The 27,429-nt window shown below is 33.5% G+C and overlaps 4 protein-coding genes and 1 long non-coding RNA gene across 6 annotated transcripts; 1 reads left to right on the forward strand and 4 right to left on the reverse strand.

Moving 5' to 3' along the window:
• Positions 1-4,604: 4,604 nt before the first annotated feature.
• Positions 4,605-5,871, reverse strand: LOC108212029 (uncharacterized). Its single transcript, XR_010285690.1, has 2 exons — positions 5,520-5,871; positions 4,605-5,241 (listed from the first exon to the last, which is right to left on the reverse strand). It is a non-coding gene; the product is annotated as an uncharacterized LOC108212029 (long non-coding RNA).
• A 6,118-nt stretch (positions 5,872-11,989) lies between these two features.
• LOC108221697 (probable cyclic nucleotide-gated ion channel 20, chloroplastic) lies at positions 11,990-13,807 on the forward strand. Its single transcript, XM_017395562.2, has one exon. The coding sequence runs from the start codon at positions 11,990-11,992 to the stop codon at positions 13,805-13,807; it is 1,818 nt and encodes a 605-aa protein (XP_017251051.2).
• A 2,349-nt stretch (positions 13,808-16,156) lies between these two features.
• Positions 16,157-19,395, reverse strand: LOC108205917 (uncharacterized). Of its 2 annotated transcripts, none has more exons than XM_064081607.1 (3): positions 18,723-19,395; positions 17,848-18,089; positions 16,157-16,627 (listed from the first exon to the last, which is right to left on the reverse strand). In XM_064081607.1, exons 1-3 carry the CDS (start codon positions 19,194-19,196, stop codon positions 16,381-16,383), a joined length of 963 nt encoding a protein of 320 aa, XP_063937677.1. In that variant the 5' UTR covers positions 19,197-19,395; the 3' UTR covers positions 16,157-16,380. The 2 variants fall into 2 exon arrangements, with proteins under 2 accessions (XP_063937677.1, XP_017231534.1); XM_017376045.2 differs by lacking the exon at positions 16,157-16,627 and adding an exon at positions 17,329-17,738 and having other exon boundaries at positions 18,723-19,375.
• Positions 19,396-21,831: 2,436 nt separating this feature from the next.
• Positions 21,832-22,974, reverse strand: LOC108198249 (uncharacterized). The gene is made up of 2 exons (XM_017366013.2): positions 22,693-22,974; positions 21,832-22,533 (listed from the first exon to the last, which is right to left on the reverse strand). The coding sequence occupies exons 1-2, from the start codon at positions 22,777-22,779 to the stop codon at positions 22,063-22,065; spliced, it is 558 nt and encodes a 185-aa protein (XP_017221502.1). The 5' UTR covers positions 22,780-22,974; the 3' UTR covers positions 21,832-22,062.
• Positions 22,975-23,389: 415 nt separating this feature from the next.
• LOC108198944 (probable pectinesterase/pectinesterase inhibitor 21) lies at positions 23,390-26,436 on the reverse strand. The gene is made up of 2 exons (XM_017366719.2): positions 24,346-26,436; positions 23,390-24,240 (listed from the first exon to the last, which is right to left on the reverse strand). The coding sequence occupies exons 1-2, from the start codon at positions 26,249-26,251 to the stop codon at positions 23,540-23,542; spliced, it is 2,607 nt and encodes an 868-aa protein (XP_017222208.2). The 5' UTR covers positions 26,252-26,436; the 3' UTR covers positions 23,390-23,539.
• Positions 26,437-27,429: the final 993 nt, after the last annotated feature.

The following is a 27,429-nucleotide window of genomic DNA, read 5'->3' on the forward strand; positions in this document are numbered from 1 at the left end:
TCCAGTGACAAGACAAGTTCAGTTTTAAGCATTCCTAGCTTCATGACTGAGGCTTGGATTGCATTCTACAAATACATTTCACTTAGGAAAAGTGTAGGCAGTTTATTATTAATCTATGATTTGCCTATGTTATTTTTTCAGTATGGTATCTGTAAGGATCACAGTTAGCTTGCAGACCTCAGAAATGATTGAGATTTGAGTTGGCATTTGTAGACCCTCTATCTTCCTGCTGGAAGAACTCTGAGAAATAAAAGAAATCTTTTCTCTGGTATCAAAATGCCAATGCCTGTGACCTGTGAGACTAGACAAATATGGGCCAGCCAGCTCTCAACTTTAAGACTGTTTATTAAGATTGCGGGTCTTAGTGGCGCATAAAAAATATTCAAGTGGTTAAATGCCTTAATCAGTTGATTTCAGATCATAAGATCCTCTCTCCCAGTGCTTCCCGCTATAGTTTAGTGGGCAGATGGAGTATAAATTCTCACACTTTTTTGATTCTCATATCCTAATACCTGGATTTCTGATAAGCTAACAGATAATTATGTTGCTCTGCATAGTTGTGCATGGACATGGTGGGACTCGGGCACTCGGCATGCTTGCAGGGGCCTCCATATGCGGTTGCTCGGTTTGGTTCGGTTTCACTTTCACATTGTATTGTAATTTTGGATCTCGACATTTCAGTATAAGGTTGGGATTTATGATCTCTACATTGCATTGTGAATTCTGGTTTTCGAGTGCTCTGATTTCGTTCCCCTCACGTCTGCTGGAACAATCGATCACATCAGGTGTAAGGAGTCGCCATCTAAATAAGAAGAGCTGATACTCAAACAATACTCATTGGAGAGTGGAGCTCCCATATTTCAACTACAGGGGTAAGATAACATTGTCGTTTAAATTAAGTTGTAAAAGATAAGAAGATTTTGACTTTATTATCTAATAAGAGACAGTGATGGTGTGATACTAATTAAAGGATAAGCTTTCTTTATAGATCTTACAATTATTTAACACAACTGGTGACATGTTTAAACATACAAAATCGATAACATGAAGTGTCTAAAACAGACATAACTGATAACATGAAGTATCTAAAATATTACTCCCTCCCTCTATCCCCTCATTTCTTTACGTTAAATTTTGGCACGCTTTTTTATAGAATAGTTCTATAATATATTTTTAAAATATTTTTTTCAGAATAAAAGTTTGATATTTAAACTTTTATTCCAAAAAAAAAATTTTAAAATAAAATTATGGAACTATATCTTATAGGAGCCTCAAAATACGTGCAAACAGTGAACATAAACTACCTGGAGGGACGGGGGATTATCAACTTATGAGGTAAGCACTGTGGATTTTTGCATCTCATACATAAGCTAGCAGCTAGCCTGTATTCATATAGATTACAGAAGTGTTGCAAATGCCCGTATTTTGTTATCTGAGTTCAATGGGAAAAAAATGTTACGAGGGGAAAAGCATGGTTAGATAATACCAGAGATATGTTTGGGACAGAGACTCAAGGTTCAACCTAAAATACAACGTCTAACTTTCGAAAATCAAAAAAATAATTAAATATACAGTCTAATCTTCAAAAATTAATAAAAAAAATTCATGCTTGTGAAACCTTCAAAAATAATAAAAAAATTGTTTTATAAGAGATGACATTCAGCTACACACTATTGAGAATTGGATCTTGAATCGCAACTAATCTTTAAACTTTAACAAATTGTTCTTTTAACCCCTCTATCCCAATATTTTAAACCTCAAAATATTTTATTTATTTATTTTTTTTTGCCAGAAAAAAAATGATTTTATTGAGCTTTCAAATCATTTGCTAAAACATGAAACAAATCTGGATGGACATCACGAAGTCATGTCAACTTCAAAATTCTGATTCCGCGGATATCAGAATCACAAATGCTGCCCTTAAAATCTTATATATACTAGCCTTTAACCCGTGCGAAGCACGGCCGGTATATAGTTCGTAAATTATTATCTATAATTTAAATTTTAACACCATTTTATTAGTATTTTATCCATAATTTTAATTAAATTATATTATTCAACTGACTATATTTTCTCCCGATTACTTAAAAATTGACAAATCCTAATATATATGTGTGTGTATGTGTGTGTGTGTATATATATATATATATATATATATATATAATATATATTAGTATTTAGGACATTTAATCTGAATTTAGTACACGTAGATTTAAAAATAAAAAAATCAGAAAGTTCTAATCTTTTCCAAACATAGCCGATCGTGTAATACCTTTGAAAGATTCAGTAATCTAATCAATCGAATTTCAACGTAATTTTGTAATCTTAGTTTTTTTTACAACAATAACTTTTAAGATTAGAGTTAGAATGAGTTATGTAATGATTATATTGAAATAAAATACGTTAAAATTAAAAAAAGTTATATATAGGTTCTTGTTAAAAAAAGATATTCAAAATTATATATTTATAAATTTATTTATAACATCATTATAATTTTTTTAATGAAATATTATATGATAATGCATTTTTATGAGTGTTTTTAGTATTTGAAAAATACTTGAAAAATACCAATAGACTCCACATTTGTAGACTTGTAGTACCAAAAGGAGAGTACGAAACCAAAAAATATAACTAAAAACTTGGATTACAAATTATACCCAATATTATATGATAATGTATTGTTAGGAGTATTTTTAGTATTTGAAACTGTTTATAATACCAATATACTCCACATTTGTAGACTTGTAGTACCAAAAGGAGAGTACCAAACCAAAAAATATAACTAAAAACTTGGACTACAAATTATACACATGTTGGCTTATTATAGTATGAGTAATTAACAGTTTGCATCCCCTAATTTAGGTGGTTTTTGCGATTTGGTAACGTATTTATAATGTTGGCACTATGCCCCTCTTAGCTTATAAAAGTTAAACAAACTACAACCCATTGTGCTCTCTCCGTTAAGATAGTAACGGTTGACGTTATTGTGCAAGGATAAAGTGGGCAATCCATGTATAAAATAAATATATAATACAGTACCATGCAGTTAATACAAAGCCAACAATTTTTATGTACAGTCCCTGTGGCTCATCTTCTCCATCACAACAAATCTTATTCATCACAACAAGCTAAATAAATAATGTAGACAACAAGCTAAATAAGTAATGTAAGTCAAATTTCAAATCTTTTAATTATTTTTTCGCATGACTAAAACCAATATATCTTAACATCTGTAAAGTTGGATTGTTGAAAAAAGCATTTTAATAATTAATATATGTTAACATCCGTACGGTTGGATTGTTGATTAAATTATTTCGAAAAATTATTATATTAATTAGGAATGAATCGCATCTTAAGGAGTAGTACTTCTTATTGGATATTTCTTTTACAAAGTCATGCAACTTAAATTTTAAATTTTTTAAATTATTTCACACAAAATAAATATATTTCTATTCATATTTAAAAATTTACAAATATTTTAATTTTAAACTAAATGAATTTTAATATGTAATGAAAGTAATTAGATCTGGGAAAGATAAATTTGACAGCATACTAAATATGACCGAATAAATTTGACCGGTGCTAAATTTGACCGTTTTTGGTCAAATATGAAAGCGGTCAAAAATAGTCGGTCAATTTTAACTTTGACTTGATATCATACGAAGTTGACCTTAAATTTGACTGCTAGTGGTCAAAAATAAGCCGGTCAAAAATACCCGATTTTTCTTGTAGTGGGGAGTTGAAGGGATGATGTTGGGCGGAGGAATGATCAGTCAAGCAGGTTTTTGTTTTTTTATTACTCCTTCTATCCCAAAATACATGTCATATTTGACTTTTAACTAGTCAAATTGACTATAGTTTGACTGCAATATATACGTATTATATAATTGAAAAAAATAAACAAAAAAATATCATTAGAAAATATATCTAGGTTATTTTAAGATTTAACTTTTTATGTTTAAAAATAATAAATAAATAATTTTTTAATATATAGTCAAAAATGAGTCAATTTGACTAGTTAAAAGCCAAAAGTGACATGTATTTTGGGACGGAGGGAGTACATTACATTCTTACGTATATCACTAGTCAATAATGTTGACTGTCATCTTTTAACGGAGAGAGCACACTGGTTTGTAGTTTGTTTAACTTTTATAAGCTGAGGGGGACATAGTGCCAACATTATAAATATGTTACCATATCGCAAAAACCACCTAAGTTAGGGGATGCAAACTGTTAATTACTCTTATAGTATAGTATAGATTATTCTATCTTGGAATCACTCCTGAAGAATAACTTGGAAATGGGAAGAATAAATTATAACATTCATATGATGATATGAACGTGTATTAGCATTCAACTTGTGATTAAAAAAAAAACAAACTTATATTAGCCTCCTCTTTCAACTTTAACATGAAACTTTTATTGTGTACATGTATAACGTCTAAGCCGACCCCTGCAGTGGAATGATATTTCTTCTTGGTACGAGAAAAATCGAATACTAACACACCCATTTATCTCCATCTTTTTGTTCGACATAGCAGTAAATAACAATCAAGCAACCCTCTAAATCATGTTATATCAGTGATCACCAACACACAACTTAATTAATGAACACATAAATCAAATTGATTGCCACAAAAAAGATTAGATCATCCATAATTACTTGAAACTGACAAACAAAAGACACCTTGCGTGCCAGTTTTTCTCTAGATCTTCAACTCTGCACCCTTCACCAGCACTTAGTAAATGCTACAACTAGTACATTTCTAAAGATTAAACAACAAATAAACAAATAAACAAAATCACCCCTCCTGCTGTCCTCTGATCATTATCATAATACCGGCCGGGAAAACCAAACCCATGGGCTGCAACTCTGCTACTCCTTGGCCACAAAATAGTACCACTGTCACTGCCTCACTGCAGATATACTCTATTTGATTCTTGGAATGGTAAAAAAGTGCAAATAAAATACACACAAAAAGCTGGCTATTAGTTTAGAGGGATAAAGATTCAAAACTCAGATGAAAAGCCCACTGGGCTTTTTTCTAGTACAGAATTATTCATGTGGCTTTTCTTGAAGATGGGGATGAAGTAGCTGAAGATCTCATGGCGGCCAATGAACACTTTTTCTTAGGACTTGCAGTTTTAGTAGTGCTTGTAGTCTTTTTCTTCATCTCAATCTGCTCATCCATGTATATTTGCCTGCACCTGCACTCCTCACTACAAAAACCCCTGTCCCCTCTGCATCAAACCAACTTTAACCAATCAACATATGCTAGGGTATTTTTAGTAGCAAAATTTACTCTTTTTTCTTTCCATCTCTACCAAGATTTATCTACTTATAGTAAGTTGGTAACAAATAGAAACACATATGTTTGCAGCACACTCAAAATTCAAAAATAAAAAAAATATCATGCTTATAATAAGAGTACTATTGTTTGATACATCTCGAGGTTTTAGAAGAACAGGTAACTTTCGACGTAGATACATGATAGTACAAGACTATGAGTTGAACTTACTGGTACATGTAGATGTCTCTGGAAGGCAAGAGCCTGGTTCCACACAAGAAACACTGATCAAGAAAGCTGGCCTTACCAAACGAAGATGATCTCGAAGAAGGTGACAAAGGTGGTGCTGATTTTCTGTTGATGGTCATAACTTTGTTGATAACTTGTGCACTTGTGTTGGTCTTCCTAGTACAACTACTTGAACTAGTTTTTGTTGTCACCTTGTCTGATTCAAGCACTATGCTCAGACCCACCATCTCTCGGGCGGTTTGGGCGGCGGCGGAGGAGGAGAGGCGAGATTTGGGTTATGAGAAGGCGAGAGAGATAAGTACTAGTAGGAGGAGCTAAAAAGGAGGTGGTGGGGGTGTGTTTAAGACTGTGATGGTGTGGTAGGGTCTTTTGTTTCTTTATTTTTTTTACTGTTAACCTAGGTGGAAGAGTATGGCAGGAATTCAAAGAATACCTCAGCTATTTTACTGCCACGTGCCCCCTTCTTCATTTCTTCCTTAATTTCATTTGTCGTCTTCCCTTGTTACACTATTCTTTATTTAAGAAAATACATAATATTTGAAATATTCATAACTAAAGGATAGACTTGGGATAATGACATGTAACACAAACAAATCAAATGGAGCTTATAAATGAATCATAAGATCATCACTCAGGCCCTGAATATGAAGTATGTTTCTCAAGGTCTTGTATCTTAGCCCATATGAATGGTTCTAAAAGCCCATGCCAAGTATCTTGGGACATTTTGTTGGACTTTGCAGTTCTGATTGGATCACTGACTGGATTCAGCAGTGATACTCCTCTCCAAGTCTTATTTTGGTTTAGTTGTAAAATTTTTGAATGAATATTGTAATTTATAATTTTTATGCATTGAAAATTACTATTACTTGGTTGTAAAAATTTTAAAGGTAATGTGATTTATAATCGTATATACAAATTATAATAATTTTGTTCAATTAATTGTTTCAGAAAAAATAAAAAATTTTGTTCAATTAATTTTAGTTTTGTATCGGTATCTTTAGTTCTATCTTTCAAATTGATAAAGGATTTAAAAAACATATGTATTTGACTGAAATGACAAGATGATAAAGTATATAAATCTCTTTTACTAATATATGTAACAATTAAAGTATTATATTTATGATGAAGTATAGTGATACCCGTCTATAAAGAATTGATAAAAATTATTCTTAAATAATTAGAATAGTATTTTCAAATATTGATATTGTCTAATTTTTTTTGAAATTATAATTTAAACTCGATATTTTATTTTTTTTTCATAAAATATTTTACGTGAATACTCAAATAACAAGTAAATAATATATTAAATTTACAAATGAACATGTTTTGGCAATTTCTTACAAAATTTTGATTCCTATTTTAACACAATAGTTTATTCCAATTTTCTTCTTTTCATCTTCATGTTTTTGTTCTTTTTTGTTCTATATATTTAAGCCGCTGAGACCTATTAATTGATCTACTTAAAATATTAAATTTGTGAAGATGATGTTTTTAGTTGGTACTAAGCTTAATCCAGCGTCCACATGTACCACGTGATTTGCAACAGTAATTATTAATTCGATAAAATATTCATTCATTTGGCACATCTATTATAAAATATTAAAACATCGAAGTCATGTATTAGATAAATTATATTTTTGTCATGCACCAAAGACTGATATTACTTGATGTAGATGTTTTGGATTTAATAAGCCTATTCTATTCTGACCTATGTGTTTAAAATTCTGAATCATAACTATATTTAAATAAGAAATGAATGTTAGACAAAGCATTTAGAAATATATATTACTTTTTATATCACGTAATAGACCCTAGTAATTGATGTAGTAAAATATTGAATTTGTAATGATTTTGTTTTTATTATTTGTACTAAGCTTATTCAAAAGGCGTTTTGAAATATAAGTCGTTCGACTTTTTGGCACAAAGGACCGTTTATTAAATTTATTATTTTTAAATCTTCTTTTCTTGAATAAAAATAGGTGATCATTAATATTATCATTCAGAAAAAATTTTAAAAATAATAAATTTAACTGAAAGATCAAACACTAAGAAATGTGTGTCGAACAGTCAAACGACCTATATTTTAAAACGAAATATGTGACTTGCAAAAGCATTAAATAATAGGAGCAGGAGATATTATTCTTTTGTCACAAATTTTATTTGGTCTCAAACTTTGTTTTTTATCATATTACACCTCTAAATTTGAAACTCGTTTTATTTTACACATTTTAAACCAAATTTCATCCGAATTAACTATTATAGTTAATATAAGTTGTGATAAAATATTAAAATTTTATATAATTATAGTCTCAATTCAAAATATCTAGTAATTCCCTAAATAATTAATTTATAAAGGTTTTATAATATTTGAAACATTAGTATAGAAGTGTAGTAGAGTTTTTAATTAATATAACTCTAATTCAAAACTAATTATTATTATTATTGAAATGTCATGTGTATCGGTCCTTTTACCTATACTTGCAACATAAACAATTGTTCCCAATTGTTCCGATGATCAGGGATAAGTCAGCAAGCATCTTCGGGGGAGGTGATATTATTTTATATCGACACAGTAAAATATTTGATAAAATAAATATCAAAGTACTAGTAATTTTTTTGGTTTTTCAAAAATAATTAAGTTGAAAAAATATTTTCAAAAATGCTTTTAGAAAAAAAAAATCCAAAAATACTAATTTTTAGAAAATATTTTTAAAAATACGATTTACAACTGATAAACTAAAATCAAATACAAATGCAATCTTAAAAAATTAATACCTCAAATCATCTGTGATTATATGATGTGTTACATAACAAATTATATTTGCGTGCCTTTAAATATATGGGAATTTGGCAAAAATACCGCTTTTGCTGTATTATTTGCAAAAATACTATCTACCTAGAAGTATTGCAAACTTAAATTTTCTTTATAATTTTAGTTAAAACATTGGCACAAATACGGGATTTTTTGCAACTAAATATAATTTTCAACCAATTTTTTTAAAGATGCATTTGTGATTGCATATATAAATCTCCTCAATTGATTGTGATTGTACCAGACACGGAAGTCCTATTATCGTCTGATGGAATCAACTAAAATCAAAATATAAATCAATTTTTTCAAAAATTAAATCAAAGTTACATTTTCAATTGCAAAAATTGAAAATCGTATTTTTAAAAATAAAACTTAAAAATTGGCAATTTTGGAAATAAGTTTCAAAATGATAGTATTTTTAAGAATACCTTAAAAAAGTAGTATTTTTAAGCAGTTTCCCAAAAATTTATAGTAAAACTCCTCATTCTTTCAAATTACGAAATTAAACATATAATTGCGTCAGTACTAACATGTTTACTTGTTTCGCATTCAATATTGATATGAATAATCACGAAACTCATGATAATAAATCTAAGTCATAGTCTTTAATCAGCAAGTAACACACATTAAATAAAGTTGTATTTTAAATATGAGTAATTAACACATTTCAACAATCTCTCAAAAACTAAATATTTTGCTTTTTAAGATAATAAGTTATAATTTCTAAACTAAGTAAAAAATTTGAATTGTCAATCTGAGTAGGTCAATATTAATATCACATAAAATATTAATATTACTTAAGAAACAATATTAATATCACATAAAATATTAATATTACTTAAGAAACTGATAATGCACGATGACTAACTTTATTTACTAAAATGAAGAAAAAGTGAGGTATGGATTTCTGGGGTACGAAAGACAAACATGTACCGGTGTTTACAGTATTTTTTTTATAGAAAAGACATATTGACGTTTATTTTTATCATATACCACATTTCACAATCTATTTTTTTTAAAAAAATAGTATATATGCATATTTTTGTTTATTTTTATTTTTAAATTTATTCTAGTGTAACACATTAGTAAGAGAAAATTAAGAATTAAAATTTTATTTTACAAGGTTAAATATTTAGTGGTAGACAAATATTACTTTCAGGGGGTTGGCAAATTTTTATATTTACATAAATGTATAAATAAAATCAAAATTTTAAAAATTGTATAATACGTACTTTAATATTATGAGACCACGGTCCCATTAACGTTAACGTAGCTTGGTCCCTGCTAATGATCACAGTGAAAGTAGCTTCATTCCTCCGCAAATTTTGAGTATGCTAATGATCATAGTGAAAGTAACTTCATTCGTTGGCGGATTTTGAGTATGTTATTATAGTGTTATCATCGTCTTCTTGATTTTTATTACAATTTTGTGTAAGAATCGAGTAGAATTGAAAAATCTAAATAATGATAACAAAATTTCGATAAGGAGTTCACTTATCAACAAAAGGAGTTCACTCATATCAACAAGACAACAAAAGAGTATAAATTGTTGGTGCCTGCTAACAAAAGTGAACAACACATGACCACAGGTCAAAAACAAACATCTGCTTAACATAAATCATTGCACAAGCACACTAGAGTGAAAATCATTACAACCTCTTTTTCCGAATTAAAAATCATAACAACCTTATTCACTAAAAAGAAATAAAAGATGATGATTTGCTTAGTAGAAAAACAATTTCAAGATGACGAAATTGACGATTATTTGTTCGAATTTAAAAATCTTAAAATTGCTTAAAAAACTGGTAGATATGGTTGTTGATCTCATCCGGCTTTTCTTCATTGATGAAGTGGGCAGTTCCTTCCATTACAACCACTTCCTGCAGCAATGGAACATATTTCTGGAACTCGCCCTTGTGTATAAAATCCTTGGCGCCAGGCATATTGTAAACCAAGTCGAATTCGCCAACAATATGTTTTGCCGGTACCATTACCTGAGCTCCGGTCCAAGGCGCCGTAAGTTCCCATGTCCTGCAGGAAAGCATTTAAAGGTTTTTTAGTTGCTACATTTCGATAATATATTTGCATGACAGTTGATAGGATATCAAAGAAATTAAAGAAATTACTCACTTAAATATTTAATTTTAAATTAATTTATAAAATTGAATTAAATGAAAAATTCATTTCAGAAACTAATTACTAAGATAGTTGGCATGGGCTCTAAAAGTATTAAACTGATATATTATATTAATAACAATTTAAATATTAATAACATATTATTTTTAAATTATAACCAATCAATATAGTCAATATCACTGAACTACAATACTTTACAGTTTACATAATATCTTACCGGTCTAATTTACCCAATGTTTATAGTCACGGAAATGCTCTTAGGATTCAGTTATAAGCTACAAGGTTGAGGAACGAAGATTATAACAAGGAAGCCTATTATTTGGCATGAATCATGCACGTTTAAAAGAATAAGATAAATATATACCGCTAATTTGATACAAACTTTGTTTTCAAAATAATAAGCTATTTTAGTCATTTTATTTCTGACAACTTGCATATACAAATATACAAGAAATTAACTCCTGACTTTTGTACGAGATTAGTTTTATCAACTGGACTAAAAAATTGAGTTCACTCTCGCCTATTGCGTCTTTTGTTTTCCCTTTAAAACGTGTTTATAAATTTCATTTTCGTTCTCTCCAATCAAACAAAACGTTACATTCAAAGCTTTTCCGGAAGCCATTCCTCTCAGTTTTAGCCCCTTCTGACTAGAATGTGTGACTGATCTTCGTGGATATCTCATTCAACATTATCACGCAGATTGCAAATACGTTTTTAGCTTGTAACTAAAAGCACTGGTGTTTGTCATTGTTATGAGTCTTTAAATGTTCTCTTTTCTTATTAAAAATGATATGCAGACTTTCTTGAAGCTCAAGGACGTAGGCATTCGGAGGTTGAGCGGTTAATGAACTGTCAGAGGTTACCTTAGAACCCTTAGCTAAAAGGAAATTCCCCGAGTTGGAAGAAATTAATTGGCTTGCCACTGGATGTGTCAATTTATTTTTGCTATTGGAGAATAAATCTGTTGACCTTCAACGAAATATATGTCAGCCATAAATTCAAATTTGCTGAAAATTTCCCAATCTTTGCTACAATGGATGAGGCATGACCGCATCTTAGATGCCATTACCGAAAGATTTAAAGAAAAATAAAATCAAAGGAAGCTAAGTTTTGGTTCCTAGAGTTTTAATCGATAAGATGCATTTCGTATCTTAACTTTGTTTTAAATGAAAAATGACGATGGTTACAAGAAGGAAGTGTGTAGAAAAATAGGCTTTTCTGTTTTTGGTACATGTAATCTTCGTAAACTCTTCAGTTGATTGATTGTATATATGATCTTTAAGGAAGTAGGTTTATCTAGTGAAGTGTGTTTCCCTATGGATTTCAATTACGTTCTTCCATCCCAGCAATTTCTTGCCCACTAATTATTCTTCAGGTCTTATTATTGTTTTCCTCTCAGTTTTTCACCCCTTTTCATTGGGGGTGCGGAGATGATCATTCTTTGTTGCTGATTCCTTGTTTGTACTCAGATTGCATATTCAAATTCAGCTGGTAACTTGAGCGAATGCATGCATCTAAGAAATATAACGCACTGATGCAAAGTGCAACAGTGATATCCATTTCCGACAGCTATCTGAACTCCATTGAACTAAAGTTCCGCAATAGACATTCTACAAATGCTAAAGATAGTTGGGCAAGAAGAAGTTTATATTCACTATATGAATGTATTCCCGGGGTCATGAATCCTCAATGTAAAACAGTTGGGATCTTGAGTAGCGTCTTCATCTTCTTCTTTCTATTAGCATTTTTGATACGAACTTTATTAATCTTTTCGCATCATGCGGAGAAGGATAGAAATTGCATAGTTGATAGCAGTCACATGGGAACTGCATTGTCTACTATGATAGACCTGACCAAAGTCAGTTTCATTTTGTACATAATTTTAATGTTTAGAGTGGCTTACGTTGATCCGAAATCTAGAGTCTTTGTATACGACTCAAAGAAAGTAGCTCTTAATTATCTATCTGGCTACTTTATTGTCGACTTGTTTTTGGTGGTTCCACTTGCCCAAGTCATTGTACGGTGGGTGATACTTCGAACAACCAGCTTCTCTTATGGGCCAATTGAGGTAGTATATTTCTTGCAGTATATGGCCGTGCTATGTAGACTTCTGTCTATGCTTGCCAATCAGTCTACAAACGCCTTGGTATTTAAGTCATGGTTGTCTAAATTTGTTATAAATCTTCTGGCATTTTTTCTTTTTAGTCATGTGGTCGGGTCATTTTGGTATTACTTTGCCTTGAATAGGGTAGCCTACTGTCTTCGAAATGCTTGTGGTGAGAATTGGTGCTTAATGTATGTATCTTGTGAGCGTAGATATGAGAATGAGAATTTTGTAAAGGACTCACCATCATTCAAAAACTGGAAGAACAACAACAATGCCACGGCTTGTTTTGGTCCAAGCGGTTACAAATATGGAATTTATGTGGAAGCTGTCAGCCTAGCTCAAGAATCTAATCTACCAATGAGATACATCTATTCACTGTTTTGGGGGTTCCAGCAAATTAGTACTTTAGCTGGAAACCAAACACCAGCTTTCTTTGTGGTAGAAGTTCTCTTCACTATGTTCATTACTGCTACAGGTCTTTTGCTCTTCTCTCTTCTCATTGGAAATATACAGAGCTTTCTCCATGCTCTGGGACGCAGGAGTTTAGAAAAGTCTATGAGGGGTCTGGACGTTGAGCATTGGATGAGCCATCGACGATTGCCAGAAAAACTTAAAAGGCAAATCCGTAAATCAGAAAGATACAACTGGCTTGCCACCAGAGGCGTGAATGAATTATTATTATTAGAGAATCTACCTGAAGACCTTCAAAGAAATATACGCCGACATCTCTTCAAATTTGTGGAAAGCATCCCAATCTTTGATACGATGGATGAATCCATCTTAGATACAATTAAGGAAAGACTTAAACAGAAAACATATATCAAAGGAAGGAAGCTAATGGTTTCTGGAGGTCTTTTTGATAAGTTGGTTTTTATAGTTCAGGGGAAGCTTGAGAGCATTGGAGAAGGTAGTAGCAGTGTAGTTTCATTTTCTGAAGGAGATGTTTGTGGCGAAGAACTTGTTACAGTGTGCCTAGAACATTCTATTATGAAAAGAAATGGAGAGGATTTTAGGATTCCAGCACAGAAGTTGCTAAGCAAGAGGACAGTAAGATGCTTAACAGATGTAGAAGCATTTACTCTCGGAGCTGCTGACCTGGAGGAAGTGTTCAGATTCTACTCTGGGCTCCTGATCAGAAATCCTCATGTTAAAGGTGTAATTAGGAAGCAATGTCCTCCTCATAGGCAGGGTCTTACGCGAAGAAAATCATTTTAAATTTCCATGATGAATAACAAAAAAACCCGTCTCTAATTGGAAGGCACGTTTTCATACATGTTGCTGCAGCACAGTCCAGTATCATTTAATATATCATAGTATAATTTAATTTAGTTTCCTATTGCGTAGTGTTTCTTTAAATGCAATCTATCTTTGTGCATGTAATGATTTGGTTACAGAAAAAAGTTGTTTTTGCTCTATCTTAAACCGTGGTGTTGTATACTTGTATTTTCATTAATAACTTAGTCTGATCAGCTTCAGATATTAATAACCCAGGCAGTCTGATCAGCGACAGTTCCGGCACATCTCACAATGTGAGAACTGGATCATAAGGTCTTTCAGATTATCAAGGACATACAAAATAGCTGTAGGTGCTGGTAGTATGATTACCGTAATCATACTGGTGTACACTGCATCAAATCAAAAGTTCATACTGGTGTAGGGAAACTTGAGAGTATCGGAGAAGATAAAATGTAGTTACTTTTAAAGGAGATGTTTGCGGTGAGGAACTAATTACGCTGTGCCTTGAGCATTCTGCTTAGAATAGAAATGGAAAACAAATTAAAATTCCGGCGAACAAATTGCTAAGCAATAGGTCAGTAATTTGCTTAAAAAATGTCGAAGCATTTACTCTCCGAGTGGCAGACTTGGAAGAGATCGCCAGTCTTTTCTCCGGGCTTCTGATGAGGAGTCCCCTGTATAACGTAACACTAGGAAGGATTTCCCAAACCGGAAGGGGCTTCCAGCAAATCGTATAAAACTTGCATGGAGTGTAGGAAACAACATCTGAGTCATTGTGGTTAGCTTAAAAGAAGTGACTTCTTGCTTATAATAAAAAAGTAGAGTAAAAGTAAGAATTAAATAAGTTAATAAAGTGTTTGGAAAATAAGCAGAAACTGTGAGAGAGAAGTTAGCATTCTCCGCTTCTTAAAAGTGCTTCTACTTCTTTACACAAACGGGTCAAGAAAAACAGAAGTCAGAAGCAGTTTTTGCTTCTTGCAAACAAACACCACCATTATTCAGAAGCCTGATAACTCCGGAAACTGGACCTTTTTGTCACACTGTCAGAAATAATCAATATCAAAGTATTGTAATCGAGCTGAAGGCTGGGATTAAAAAGAAAACGATTTTTACAGAGGCACAGGCGTGTGTATATTTGAGTTATGAAAACATAATTTTCTTTTTGGTGTGGCTTATTACTATATGATGAGATTAATTTTAGTACATACACGTTAATAATTTTATGATTTAGTACATGACTGGTACAAATAGTAGAAATAAAAAATAAAAATAGTTGATACTCCCTTTGTCCCTCTCATTTCTTTACATATTTTGAGATGTTCCTCTCTTTTTTTATGTTACCATAAATAGTAAGTTTTTCCCATCATTACACCCACTATCTTCCTCTTCTATCTCATATTTAACAATAAAAACTACTATTACACCCACTACTTTCCTCTACTATTTCAAATCTATTATTAAATATTGATAGGTTCCACCACTTTACCCACTTTTCATCTAACTTTACTCATTTTTCATACATTGTCTTGGTCTCCGTATCCCCCTCCAATGTAAACAATTGAGGGGGACGGAGTGGAAATTGGTACAATTTTGTTCCAGTTTAAAGACTTTCTGCAATAGCTGGAGCCTGGATGCATGACCATAGAGATAGTCCTATATTGGTGAACAGAAGAATTCTACTTGTCTAAATTATCTTTAGCATCTTTTATCTTTAGCAGAGAGTTCACTGGAAGTCTAAAATTGACATTGATTAAACACTATGCATCAGAACCTTATCTTCGCTTGACAAGCATCTTACCATTTATTGGTTAGAAATATGAGTTCTGGAATCATGGTTCTTTTTTAGCTTCTTTCAGTTCAGAGGAGATTGCACAAGTGTAATATGTTTTTTGCAGCACACATCTGTTTTGTTACTATATTATTATCGCTTTTACATATTTATTTGATTCATAAAATTTTGAAAAAATTATTCTAATTTTGATTTAAAATAGTAAATAATACGCACGTATAGCCGTGACCTTCCTTTCCACTACTTGCCAAATTCCACTGCTGTCCCTCTTTTTTAATGGTGTTAATCTCCAAACTAACGGAAGTACACACCTTACAATAATTTACAGACTTGAGATACACACGATGCTTAGATATGAAAATAGAGGTACATAAAATGCACCAAGCTAAAAATATAGGTACACAGTGTGCAATTTATTCTATAAATCATTGCACAAGCACAATATAGTGAAAATCATTACAGCCTCTTTTTCCGAGTAAAAAGTCATTACAACCTTACTCATCAAAGAAATAAAAGATGATGATTTGCTTAAGGGGTCATTTGTAAACATGCATTTCATTTCAAAATGATTTCAAATGATAGAATTTGAGTTGTCATTTCAAATTGTCAGATTTATAGTAACATTTGAATGTGTGGATTTCAAATGAAATCCAAATCCAAATTTCCAAACAAGTTATTTGATCAAATCCAGAATTTCAAATGAAATCCTGGTTCCCAAACAGGCCATGACAAATAGACGATTATTTGTTCGAATTTAAAAATCTTAAAATTGCTTAAAAAACTGGTAGATATGGTTGTTGATCTCATCCGGCTTTTCTTCATTGATGAAGTGGGCAGTTCCTTCCGTTACAACCACTTCCTGCAGCAATGGAACATATTTCTGGAACTCGCCCTTGTGTATAAAATCCTTGGCGCCAGGCATATTGTAAACCAAGTCAAATTCGCCAACGATATGTTTTGCCGGTACCATCACCTGAGCTCCGGTCCAAGGCGCGGTAAGCTCCCATGTCCTGCAGCCAAGCATTAAAAGGCTTTTTAGCTGCGGTCCCCTTTAACGTTAACGTAGCTTCGTCCCTACTAATGATCACAGTGAAAGTAACTCCATTCGTCAGTAAATTTTGAGTATACTAATGATCGAAAGTAGCTTCATTCGTGAAAATAACTTTATTCGTTGGTGGAGTTTTGAGTATGTTATTATAGTGTTATATCGTCTTCTTGATTTTTATTACAATCTTGTGTAGGAATTGAGTTGAATTAAATTTGGTACTAATATAAATACTCCTTGTTTATTTCAATGTTGAAACTTTGATAAGAATTTCGCATAATTATTTCATAAATTAAATTATTTGAGTTTTAAAATTTAAAACAAAAGTTTTCTTAGTATTATAATTTTGATAGCGAAATAATCGTTATATTATAAAATCTTGATTACGTATAAATCTTTTAATAATAATAATAATAATAATAATTATATTATTATTTTTATTATTTAGATTTATTATTATTATTATTATTAAAAAATTTAAATAATAAGAATAATAATATAATAATTATTATTAAATAAAAAGTCTAAATAATGATAACAAAATTTGAACAAGGAGTTCACTTATCAACAAAGGAGTTCACTCAGCAACAAGAAGACAACAAAGACCACAAAGAGTATAAATTGTTGGGCGTGCTAAGATAAGTGAACAACAGATAAACACAGAGGTCAAAAACAAACATCTGCTTAATATAAATCATTGCACAAGCCCAATATAGGGAAAATCATTACAACCTTATTCATTAAAAAGAAATAAAAGATGATGATTTGCTTAGTAGAAAATCAATCTCAAGATGGAAAACTGACGATTATTTGTTCGAAATTAAAAATCTTAAAATTGCTTTAAAAACTGGTAGATATGGTTGTTGATCTCATCTGGCTTTTCTTCATTGATGAAGTGGGCAGTTCCTTCCATTACAACTACTTCCTGCAGCAATGGAACATATTTCTGGAACTCGCCCTTGTGTATAAAATCCTTGGCGCCAGGCATATTGTAAACCAAGTCGAATTCGCCAACAATATGTTTTGCCGGTACCATTACCTGAGCTCCGGTCCAAGGCGCGGTAAGTTCCCATGTCCTGCAGCCAAGCATTTAACGGTTTTTAATTAGTTGCTACATATCCGTAATATATTTACATTACACTTGCTAGGATATTGTTGGAATGGTCATAGAGAGACATTACTTACGAGTCAAAAGCTCGGTAATAATTGAGAGGACCAGTAAAGCCGGTTTGCTCGTACTTGGTGGAATAATAGTTGAGATCATCTTCGGATAACCAAGATGGCAGGGGAGAATCTGTAGAGTCTCCATTGAAACCCTTCCCCTTAGGGAAGAACCATGGAGCAGGATCACGGTGTGACAAAAATTTCTTCAAAAATGTTTTTGTACCGATATTATTTGCGATTTCGGCTTCCATACCCCCCGGTTCCTGCAACATGACATGTTAAGGTTTTTAAACACGAGCTATATCTTGGTAATGAATTAGTTATAGAATCTTTGCATATTAGAAATACAATAAAATTTCAAATTCCGCCCCGATTTGTTTTTCCAATTTTTTTTTTCAAATTATGAAATGATTATGTTAATCAAATAATTTATATGCATAAGAATCTCATTATATTAGTGTTCGTGGAAACAATATATATTATTACCTAAAATCTGTGAACAATTTTTGGGTATCAAAATATTTTCATCATGATGCTCACAAAAAAATCTGAACATACAAAAATGGAAAGTTTATAAATCTTTATATATTTAAAATAGGAAAGTTTATAAATTTATATATCTTGCCAAGTGGATCTCATCTCTGAATATGGAAACACAAAAGGTAGGTAACGTATAACATAGATGAAAAATACACAAATGTCGCTCTACCACTCGTTTTCAAAGAGTACATTCATCTCAAAACAATCAACATGAGATTGTCCGCCCAAATTAAACTAAATCGCTCGAGCTAAATCTCAAAATTTCAATGTCTTATTATTATCCGAAAAGAGAATCTACATTGGTTTTAAACCGCAACAAAGTAAACTATGATATGACAAGAGTGATGATGACTAACCTGGAATCTAACCATGTAATGATCCTCCCCATACAAAGCTTTCATTGCATCAATGACTTTAAAATCCGGATTCCTCGGCAAATAATGAATACTCAAGCTCACCAAAGCCTTCACTTTATCCGGCCTAAACAAACTCAAATGCCACGCAATATACGCACCCCAGTCATGCGCCACCACAAACACCTTCTCCTTCGGCGCCACCACGTCCAGCAACGCCACCAGGTCGCCGACGACATACGGCACGCTGAACTTGGACGGGTCATCGAGTGGGGCCCCCGTGGTGTCTCCGTAGCCACGGAGATCAGGCGCCACCGCGCGGTAGCCGTGGGAGGCGAGGAAATGGATCTGGTGGCGCCAGGAGTACCAGAGCTTGGGGAAGCCGTGGATGAAGAGGACGGTGGGGCCCTGGCCCTTTTCGGCTACGTGGATGTTGAGGCCATTGGCGCTGATCGTTCTGTGCTCAATGCCTTCCATGTTTGACTTAAAAGTGAGCTTTTTTAGTATTATTTTGTGGGCGCAAGGCAGTGGTGAACAAGAGATAACAGGTGGTTAATTATTTATAGATGATGGAGCCTCTGCCGCTCTGCGTATTGTAACGTATGGATAAGTTCTAGAAGTTGGGCCGGTTGTGCTACATTCGGAGTTCAGCCCAGAAAGTTTTTATGGAATTAAGGAGCACAAATGGTTTCTGTTTTTATGAATGATTATATTTGGTGAATCATGTAAATCTGTAATAAATGTCACCGTCCTTCATTACCAGAAAAAATACATTCTATATATTATAATTAGAAATAATAATAATATTTTATATTTAAAATATATCCAATCAATATTATCAATATCATCAAAACAAAATATGTTAGAGCATCTCTAATAATGAGAAACACTTTAAGCATCCCCAACCATCTAAAACCCTTGGCTAAAAGGTGAGTTGACATACTTAAAATAAAAAAATTTAGCCAACAGCTCCAAAAACTCAACTCCAACCATACTCAGCTGTTGTCTATAAATTTAGCCAATCTCCTATGAATGGCTAAATTTGTCGAATCTCTACAGATCTGTAAGAAAATCTGTAGGAAGATTGTACATCATTTATTACCATATTGAACTGATATATTCTATTTTAACGATTTAAAATATTAATAACATACTACTTTTAAATTATAGCCAACCAATATAGCCAATACAATTGAAGCAAAATGTCTTACATGTCCAGCAAATTTTACATAATGTCTTACAAGTCCAATTTAGCCAACGATTATAGCCAACGCAGTTGGAGATGCTCTTAACTAAAAGTCCAGTTTTATACCAAATTTAAAAATTATAGTCAATGCCAAAAAAAACAACACTCCAAACATAGCAAACCCTGGTCTATAATTATAATCACCCCCTATGGATGACTATATTTGTCGAACCATTAGTGAATTCCACGTCATCTCCCATAATTTATTTTCCTCCTTCCCGCTGCTTACAAATTATTTATTACCATATTAAACTGATATATTCTATTTATAACAATCTAAATATTAATAAAATACTATTTTTAAATTATAACCCACCAATATAGCCAATACCATTGAAGCACAATGTATTACAGGTTCAGCAAATTTTACATAATGTCTTACAGGTCTAATTTAGACAGCAATTATTGTCAATTCCATTGGAGATGCTCTTACAGGTTCAACAAATTTTACGTAACATCTTATATTCTCAATTTAACCCACCATTATAACTAACTTCATTAGAGCATCTCCAATGGTGTTGACTATAATTGTTGGCTAAATTGGATCTGTAAGACATTATGTAAAATTTGACGAACCTATAAGATATTGTGCTTCAATGATATTGGTTATATTGTTTGGCTATAATTTAAAAATAGTATATTATTAATATTTAGATTGTTATAAATAGAATATATCAGGTTAATATGGTAATAAATAATATGTAATCAGTGGGAAAAGAGGAAAATAAATTGCGGGAGATGACGTGGAATTCGCTACAGATCTGTAGCGGATCGACAAATATAGCCATCCATAGAGGGGATGGCTATAATTATACACAAGGAGATGCTCTTAAAGATATTCTAATTTAGGGTCTGTTTGAGAGTGCTGTTAAAAATTCTTTTGCGGTCAGAAAAAATGCTGGTAAAAATAATGTTGTAAAAATCAGATAAGTGTTTGGTAACTTTTTCGACATTTGCTTATTTTGAGTTATAATATAAATTTTTTTTATGAGGTTTCATAATGAAATTTATAACAGCTTCCTGCAAAAGTTGAAATCAGCTTTTTCCAAAAGCATGGGGACCTGCTTTTTTTAAAAGCAGCTTTTCAACTAAAAATGCTGTTAAAAAAGCTGTTTTTAGATTTATCAAACAATTTTTCACCTACTTTTCAGCAAAATACTGTTATGACTGTCTACAACAGCAATCCCAAATATTACCTTAGTCATAATTTAGTCAACCCACTAAAAATGTTCTAAGAAAACAAAGTGCGTATAATTTGGACGTGAGCCGGATAATCCCAGCGACGGAATTAATTTTGGACGTAAGTTGTTAGATGGACCTGAGTACGATGAATTTCATCGTTTGAAATTTATGTTAACCGGAAAAGGTTAGTTAAGATTATTATATTTAAATTATTTTCCCAAATTCTAGTTGAGCATATTTGATTTGTACATCAATAATAATGAGACTCTAGTATATAAACCAATCAATTAATCAGTCATTTGTTTGTCATCAGATATGCTTACAAAACGGTTCGAAGAAAATAAAATACATATTCAGCTCATTGGGAACAACAATTATTTGCAGATATGCTTCCATAGTCATCAGATACATTTCAAACTGATTCCAAAACTTGAGGTCGTGGCCTCACATGCAAATAACGGTAACCAGAATCAAGACACGCTCCAACTAGGCATCTACCAGTGTTCATACAATAACACATTGAATACAATAACACATTGATATTTTCAAATATCACTCAGCACGGGGCTTGGCCTGTCTTAGAGTAACATTATACAAGCTAGTTCATATGCTTGAACATAAAAACATCACACTTTGATCTGAAAAGCAATAAAGAAGAGTATGAAATGATAAGGCAGAAAGGTTAGTCAAAGCTCAAAAGTAGTGCAAAGTCAGTAATTTAAGCATGAATGCAATTTTAAGAGGTGACAAAGAAGTTCACTTCCAAAGCATGCAACTTTTTACATGGAGAGAAACGAATGCATGCTCAAAAGTCACAATTTACTACATCTTCATTCTTTTAATTGAGATAAAATCATCGACCTCTTGTTAGCGAGAGAAAAGGAGACACGATGTTACAGATTTTAACATAGTAATCTAGGTGACCAAATAAATTGGCATAGGAGAGCTGGCGGAGACCCTGTGGTGCTGCTCAACGTTAATATCCCTAAGACTAATATAGGGCAAACTGTCCATTTCATCCCTCATGGCCGGAGAACGTGGACAAGACGCCGGCCGGCTGGTTGTCCGGTACGGAGTGGTGGACCCACTCCGACTCTCCGTGGTGTAAACCGGCGGCGGCGCTGAGAAGCCAATGCACTGGACTCCTCCACCATTCTGAGAGCTGCTGCTGTGGTGGACTTGCGGGGTCCACTTGCCTCTAAAGAAGTGAAGAGCATGTTTCCACCAGCGCTTGTTGTTTTTGGTGCTGTGTTTGTTCTTCTTGATGATTTTGGAGGAGTCTAGGTCATGCGAAATGGTGGGCTTTTGGAGCTTCAAATGGAGCCCATCTATGGATCTTCCTGCTCTTGACGCTCCTTTCCTCTGCTTTCTTGCTTCTTCCACCACCTATTCAGTAATTTATCACAAAAAGCTGTCAAATTCACGATGAAAGGCTTAATTCTCAGACGTTAATAGTTCTCGATGTCAAATATAAGGTCGTACATGTCAAGTTAAATATTTTTTTCGATAGATCGAATAAAAGGAGGTTTAAAGAGAGTAAATAACCTGGAAATAATCGAAATGTGGGTGGAAGCCGTAATCGCTGAAATGCTGGGCATCAGGCATTTGGAATACCGGAGACTTGTTCGCCATGCTAATATGTGGAATAACTTATAAGTCGTTTTTGAGAACCCTTTTCTCTTGAGTTGTAGTTTCAAAGACTGACCATTTGAGCTAGAGAGAGAGGAGTGAAGATGCAAAATGAGCAATGGGACTCAGATTTGAACGGGGCGGGGCTCAACCAAGAGTACTCTTGATATAGGCACAAAGCCACAAATAAAGTGTAGTATTATAAGTTTATAAAAGTTTATAATGCATTTGCAAGGGAACAAGAAAGATTCTTGTGCACACATTTCTAGCTCTTCTCATAGTTTTTTTAATTCTCTGGTATCATTCCCCCTTAAATTTCAAAGTTGAAGACATTTTTTAAGTGCTAGATCTATACCATGGGTAATGCTATTTATCACGGGAGTGATGCAACACGCAATATAACTAATCTTCCTCTTTTGTTTGATTCGTGATAATCCACGCCTCTTGTTACATTTGACTGCTGAATCAAAGTTGTAGAATAAAAACTCCTGAAATTTTCATAATTTATTCTCATTCGGGATTCTAATTTTAACTGATCAATTAAACCTTATAACTCCTATCAATTAACTCTTATACGTCAGTCTATCTAGTTACTGTCATACCGTGTAAATTATCAAGTGACACGATAATTTTTGAATGAAAGTCTATACAAAAGTTATTTTATTAAATACTGTATCAAATTCTATAGAAAAAACTTGATGATTAAGACATATATGTTCTTATGTGCCGCTATGAAATAACAACAAACTTAATAAATCTGAATTTAAACTTTCATCATTCCGGGGTCATAAGGGATGCCAGCAACCGGAATCCATGCATCACCCTGGAAGAAACTCGCAGCAGTGAATTGGGAAATAACTTGTGGAGATACATTCTTTTGGACACCTTTCCATGTCACTCTCTTCGAGGTGTCCGATCCGGGTCCTCGGTTCTGATACTCAACATAATAGCAAGTGTCCTGTCCGAAATTACCTGTCCATGGAGACCATCCATCGGGAGCAATATTCGAGTCGATAAAAGATTGCATCACAATTGTCCTCGAAAATTCTTTCCATGGACGACCCAAATAGGATTTGATGGGAGGATTTGCTTGCATGAATGCTGGCTCAGCTGTAATTTGGCAGTTCTGAAGTATATTTCCACCAGTGGATCTGCGATCTTTCCTGCCTTGTGCTGTCACCATGCAACCCTGATTATCCATTGGCTTTCTCACAATCATTTTGCAGTTTTGAAAAATAGCAGCAGCATCACCGAAGATGAAGTCAATTGTTCCTGTGATTGTGCAGTCGCGATAAAATTGACGGTAGGTGTGGGTGTAGAGGGTGTCTTGATAACCATCCATTTGGCACTGGAAGAAAATAGCTCTGTCACCAGATACTCGCAAAGCAACGGCCTGATGTTTAGCAGCTCCTGCTGAGTTCTCGAAGCCCATGTCCTTGGCCATGAAGCCATCACCATTTATAGCTAGACATAAGAGGTAAAATATAGATATTCAATTATTTGCATGCAAATTGATGCACAAAGATGAATATTATGGTGCAAAAGGTTTACTAGTATATAATATCGTACCAAATGTTGCAGTTTTGAAAGTATTGACTCCATCGATGAAGTTTTTGTTCCCTGTGACTTTGGTCTTAGTTGCCCCTTCACCCATCATGACAATATTGTTTGTACCCCTTGGAATATCAACATACTCTTTATAAACACCAGCCTTGACAAGTATAACAAAGGCCTTGACATTATTGGCTGGGACTGTCTTGATGGCGTCACTGATAGTTTTGAATTGTCCAGATCCATCAAGAGCAACGACTGCATTTGGTTTTGGATTAGCTTGAAGGAGACTTCTTTGGTGTTTGCCTGCCCATTCAGGAAGATCATCTGTGCCGCCGACTTTACGAGCTTTTGATATTTGCTCTGCATCGTGCATTAGATTATTTCCATTACCGCTTGCTTTACCGACTTTTGTCATTTTTTTTGAATCATTCCCATTGTCGCTTTGAGATTCATTATCATTATCAAAGACTCTGCGCACTGTGGCCGCTGCTCCCTGACCGGGATCCTCGGCAAGAGAATGCTCGTTTGGAGGCCCATAAGCAGCATCATAGAGTCTGCGCGTTCCTGCTGAGAATCCTGTATCCTCATTTGGAGGTGGATCTCCGTGTGGGGTCTCATCGTCATAATCCAAGAGTCCGCGTTTGTGGTTTCTTACATTGAACGGAATCCCGGGATCCTCATTTGGAGGTGGATCGCCTTGTGGGGTCTCATTGTCATAATCCAAGAGTCCGCGTTTGTGATTTCTTGCATTATACGGAGTTCCGGGATCCTCATTTGGAGGTGGATCGCCGTGTGGGGTCTCATAGTCATAATCCAAGAGTCTGCGTTTGTGATTTCCTGCACTAAACAGAACCCCGGGATCCTCATTTGGAGGTGGATCGCCTTGTGGGGTCTCATTGTCATAATCCAAGAGTCCGCGTTTGTGATTTCTTACATTATACGGAGTTCCGGGATCCTCATTTGGAGGTGGATCGCCGTGTGGGGTCTCATAGTCATAATCCAAGAGTCTGCGTTTGTGATTTCCTGCATTAAACGGAACCCCGGGATCCTCATTTGGAGGTGGATCGCCTTGTGGGGTCTCATTGTCATAATCCAAGAGTCTGCGTTTGTGACTTTTTGCGGTATACGGACCTCCGGGATCCTCATTTGGAGGTGGATCACCGTGTGGGGTCTCATAGTCATAATCCAAGAGTCTGCGTTTGTGAGTTCCTGCATTGGCCTGACTTGCAGGATCCTCATTTGGAGGTGGATCGCCTTGTGGGCCTTGTGGGGTCTCATAGTCATAATCAAAGAGTCTCCTGTGAATTCCTGGAATATGTAAAGATGAAACAATGGACTTGATGTCACTCATCATGGCAAGGGCATTGCTTGATAGTTCATTAGAAATTTTCAATAAATTTTTCATTTTATCCGCAGCATCACCAGTTGTATTTTCAAAAGCATCAATACAAGTCTCTTGATAATCTATAGCACCGGTAAGCCATGTCTTGACATCCAAAACATACTCCTCCATCTTGCTAGCCTCTAATTGTCCAACCCTGTCCACAGATCTGTTAAGATCCTTAACTGATGTATCTAATAACTCCTTACACAGTTCATACGCTTTCTGAGTACGCGGGTCCTTAGACGCATCTTCAAGAGTTTTGGACTTCCCTATAGCGTCACCAATGTTACTGATGGCCGCTTTAAAGCCTGTCTTCATAAGCTCTTTCGGATCTTCAGAGTCTGATGTGGAGAGGCTTTTAACACATGTGTCCTTATAATCAACTGCTTCACACATGACGTTAACAGCTTTGTTTGAGGTGGTAACTTGACCATCATGATGGTTACCTTTGTTTAGAGTCACGGCCACCGCAACCGCCACCGCTACCAGGACTACCGAAGATACTCCTATCATCGTCACCGCTTTAGACAATCCCATGATTATCTATCTAATTATTAACACACTATAAATATATTTACAACAAAATTTGGAGAATTTTTTTTTAATGTATTTCAATGAATACTATCCCTCGTGAGGGAAGGTGTTTGATCTATGAGCTGTTGGGCCAATATATCTTTAACAGAGTGTTTTAATACCCCTTCTACCTGTTTGGTTTAAGGAAACGAAGCTCATCCCAAACTCCATTGAAATATATAGACATGCATGCATAGAAATGTGAGGGAAACAGACAAAAGAGTCCGCTAATTCGGTTGGTTAGAGAATTTGAGGCGCATAGCAATTTGCATTTCGAGAACATTTGATTTCCATATATTTCAATAATCTTTCCTTTCTCGACCGACAGTTGCGTTAAACTGTTAAGTTTATGATTACAGTTTCTATTTTGGGAAACTTTATTCACAGTGCATTAATAATTCCTGCCATGTACTGTACGGTTAATCTGAGGTAATTAGGTTAGGTCATGTTTTCCCTCGTCAAAAGCTACTTTGTGGTCTCTTGTTAATAATACTCTGTATCATCCTTACATACCAGTGAATTAGATTTATTATGTTTTAAATTCCTTTTCTGATATTATACAGTAAGCTTATTTTTGTTAAAAAAAAAAAAATCTTTGATAAAATATTAAGCATATACATGTATATTCAAATAAAAATTACTGGTAAGAGGGTGATGACGTTAACAACCGGTGCCAAAAATTATACCTAGATAGCTTGTTAGTTTAAAAAAAATCTGATATTAATGTGAATTTAAAGACATTTGGTATTTTTAAATAAAATATATTCGATTACATAATGGAAAATCATTTTTGAGAACTAATAAAAGAATTAAACTATGCTATCTATCAGATTAAAATAAAAAATGTTTATAGAAACTAAAGTATATATTTTTGATTTTAAGATGTAACAATAGAAAACCGCTAATTTCCACAATAAGTTGTCGATAATTATGCGGTCTTTCGAAAATAAGTTGTCGAATATAATTTGTCGAAATTATATTTTCGACAGGTTGACTAATTTCGACTCTATTAATTTTCACGTCCCGAATTCTGTTGAAAATATTCGGTCAAAAATAGCTATTTTCAACATAATATTATCTAATTTGTAGATCAACCAAATTATATTTAAGTAATTCATATTCGATTAATTTGATTTTTGATT

This window comes from Daucus carota, chromosome 1 (assembly GCF_001625215.2).
Source record: "Daucus carota subsp. sativus chromosome 1, DH1 v3.0, whole genome shotgun sequence".
NCBI lineage: Eukaryota > Viridiplantae > Streptophyta > Magnoliopsida > Apiales > Apiaceae > Daucus > Daucus carota.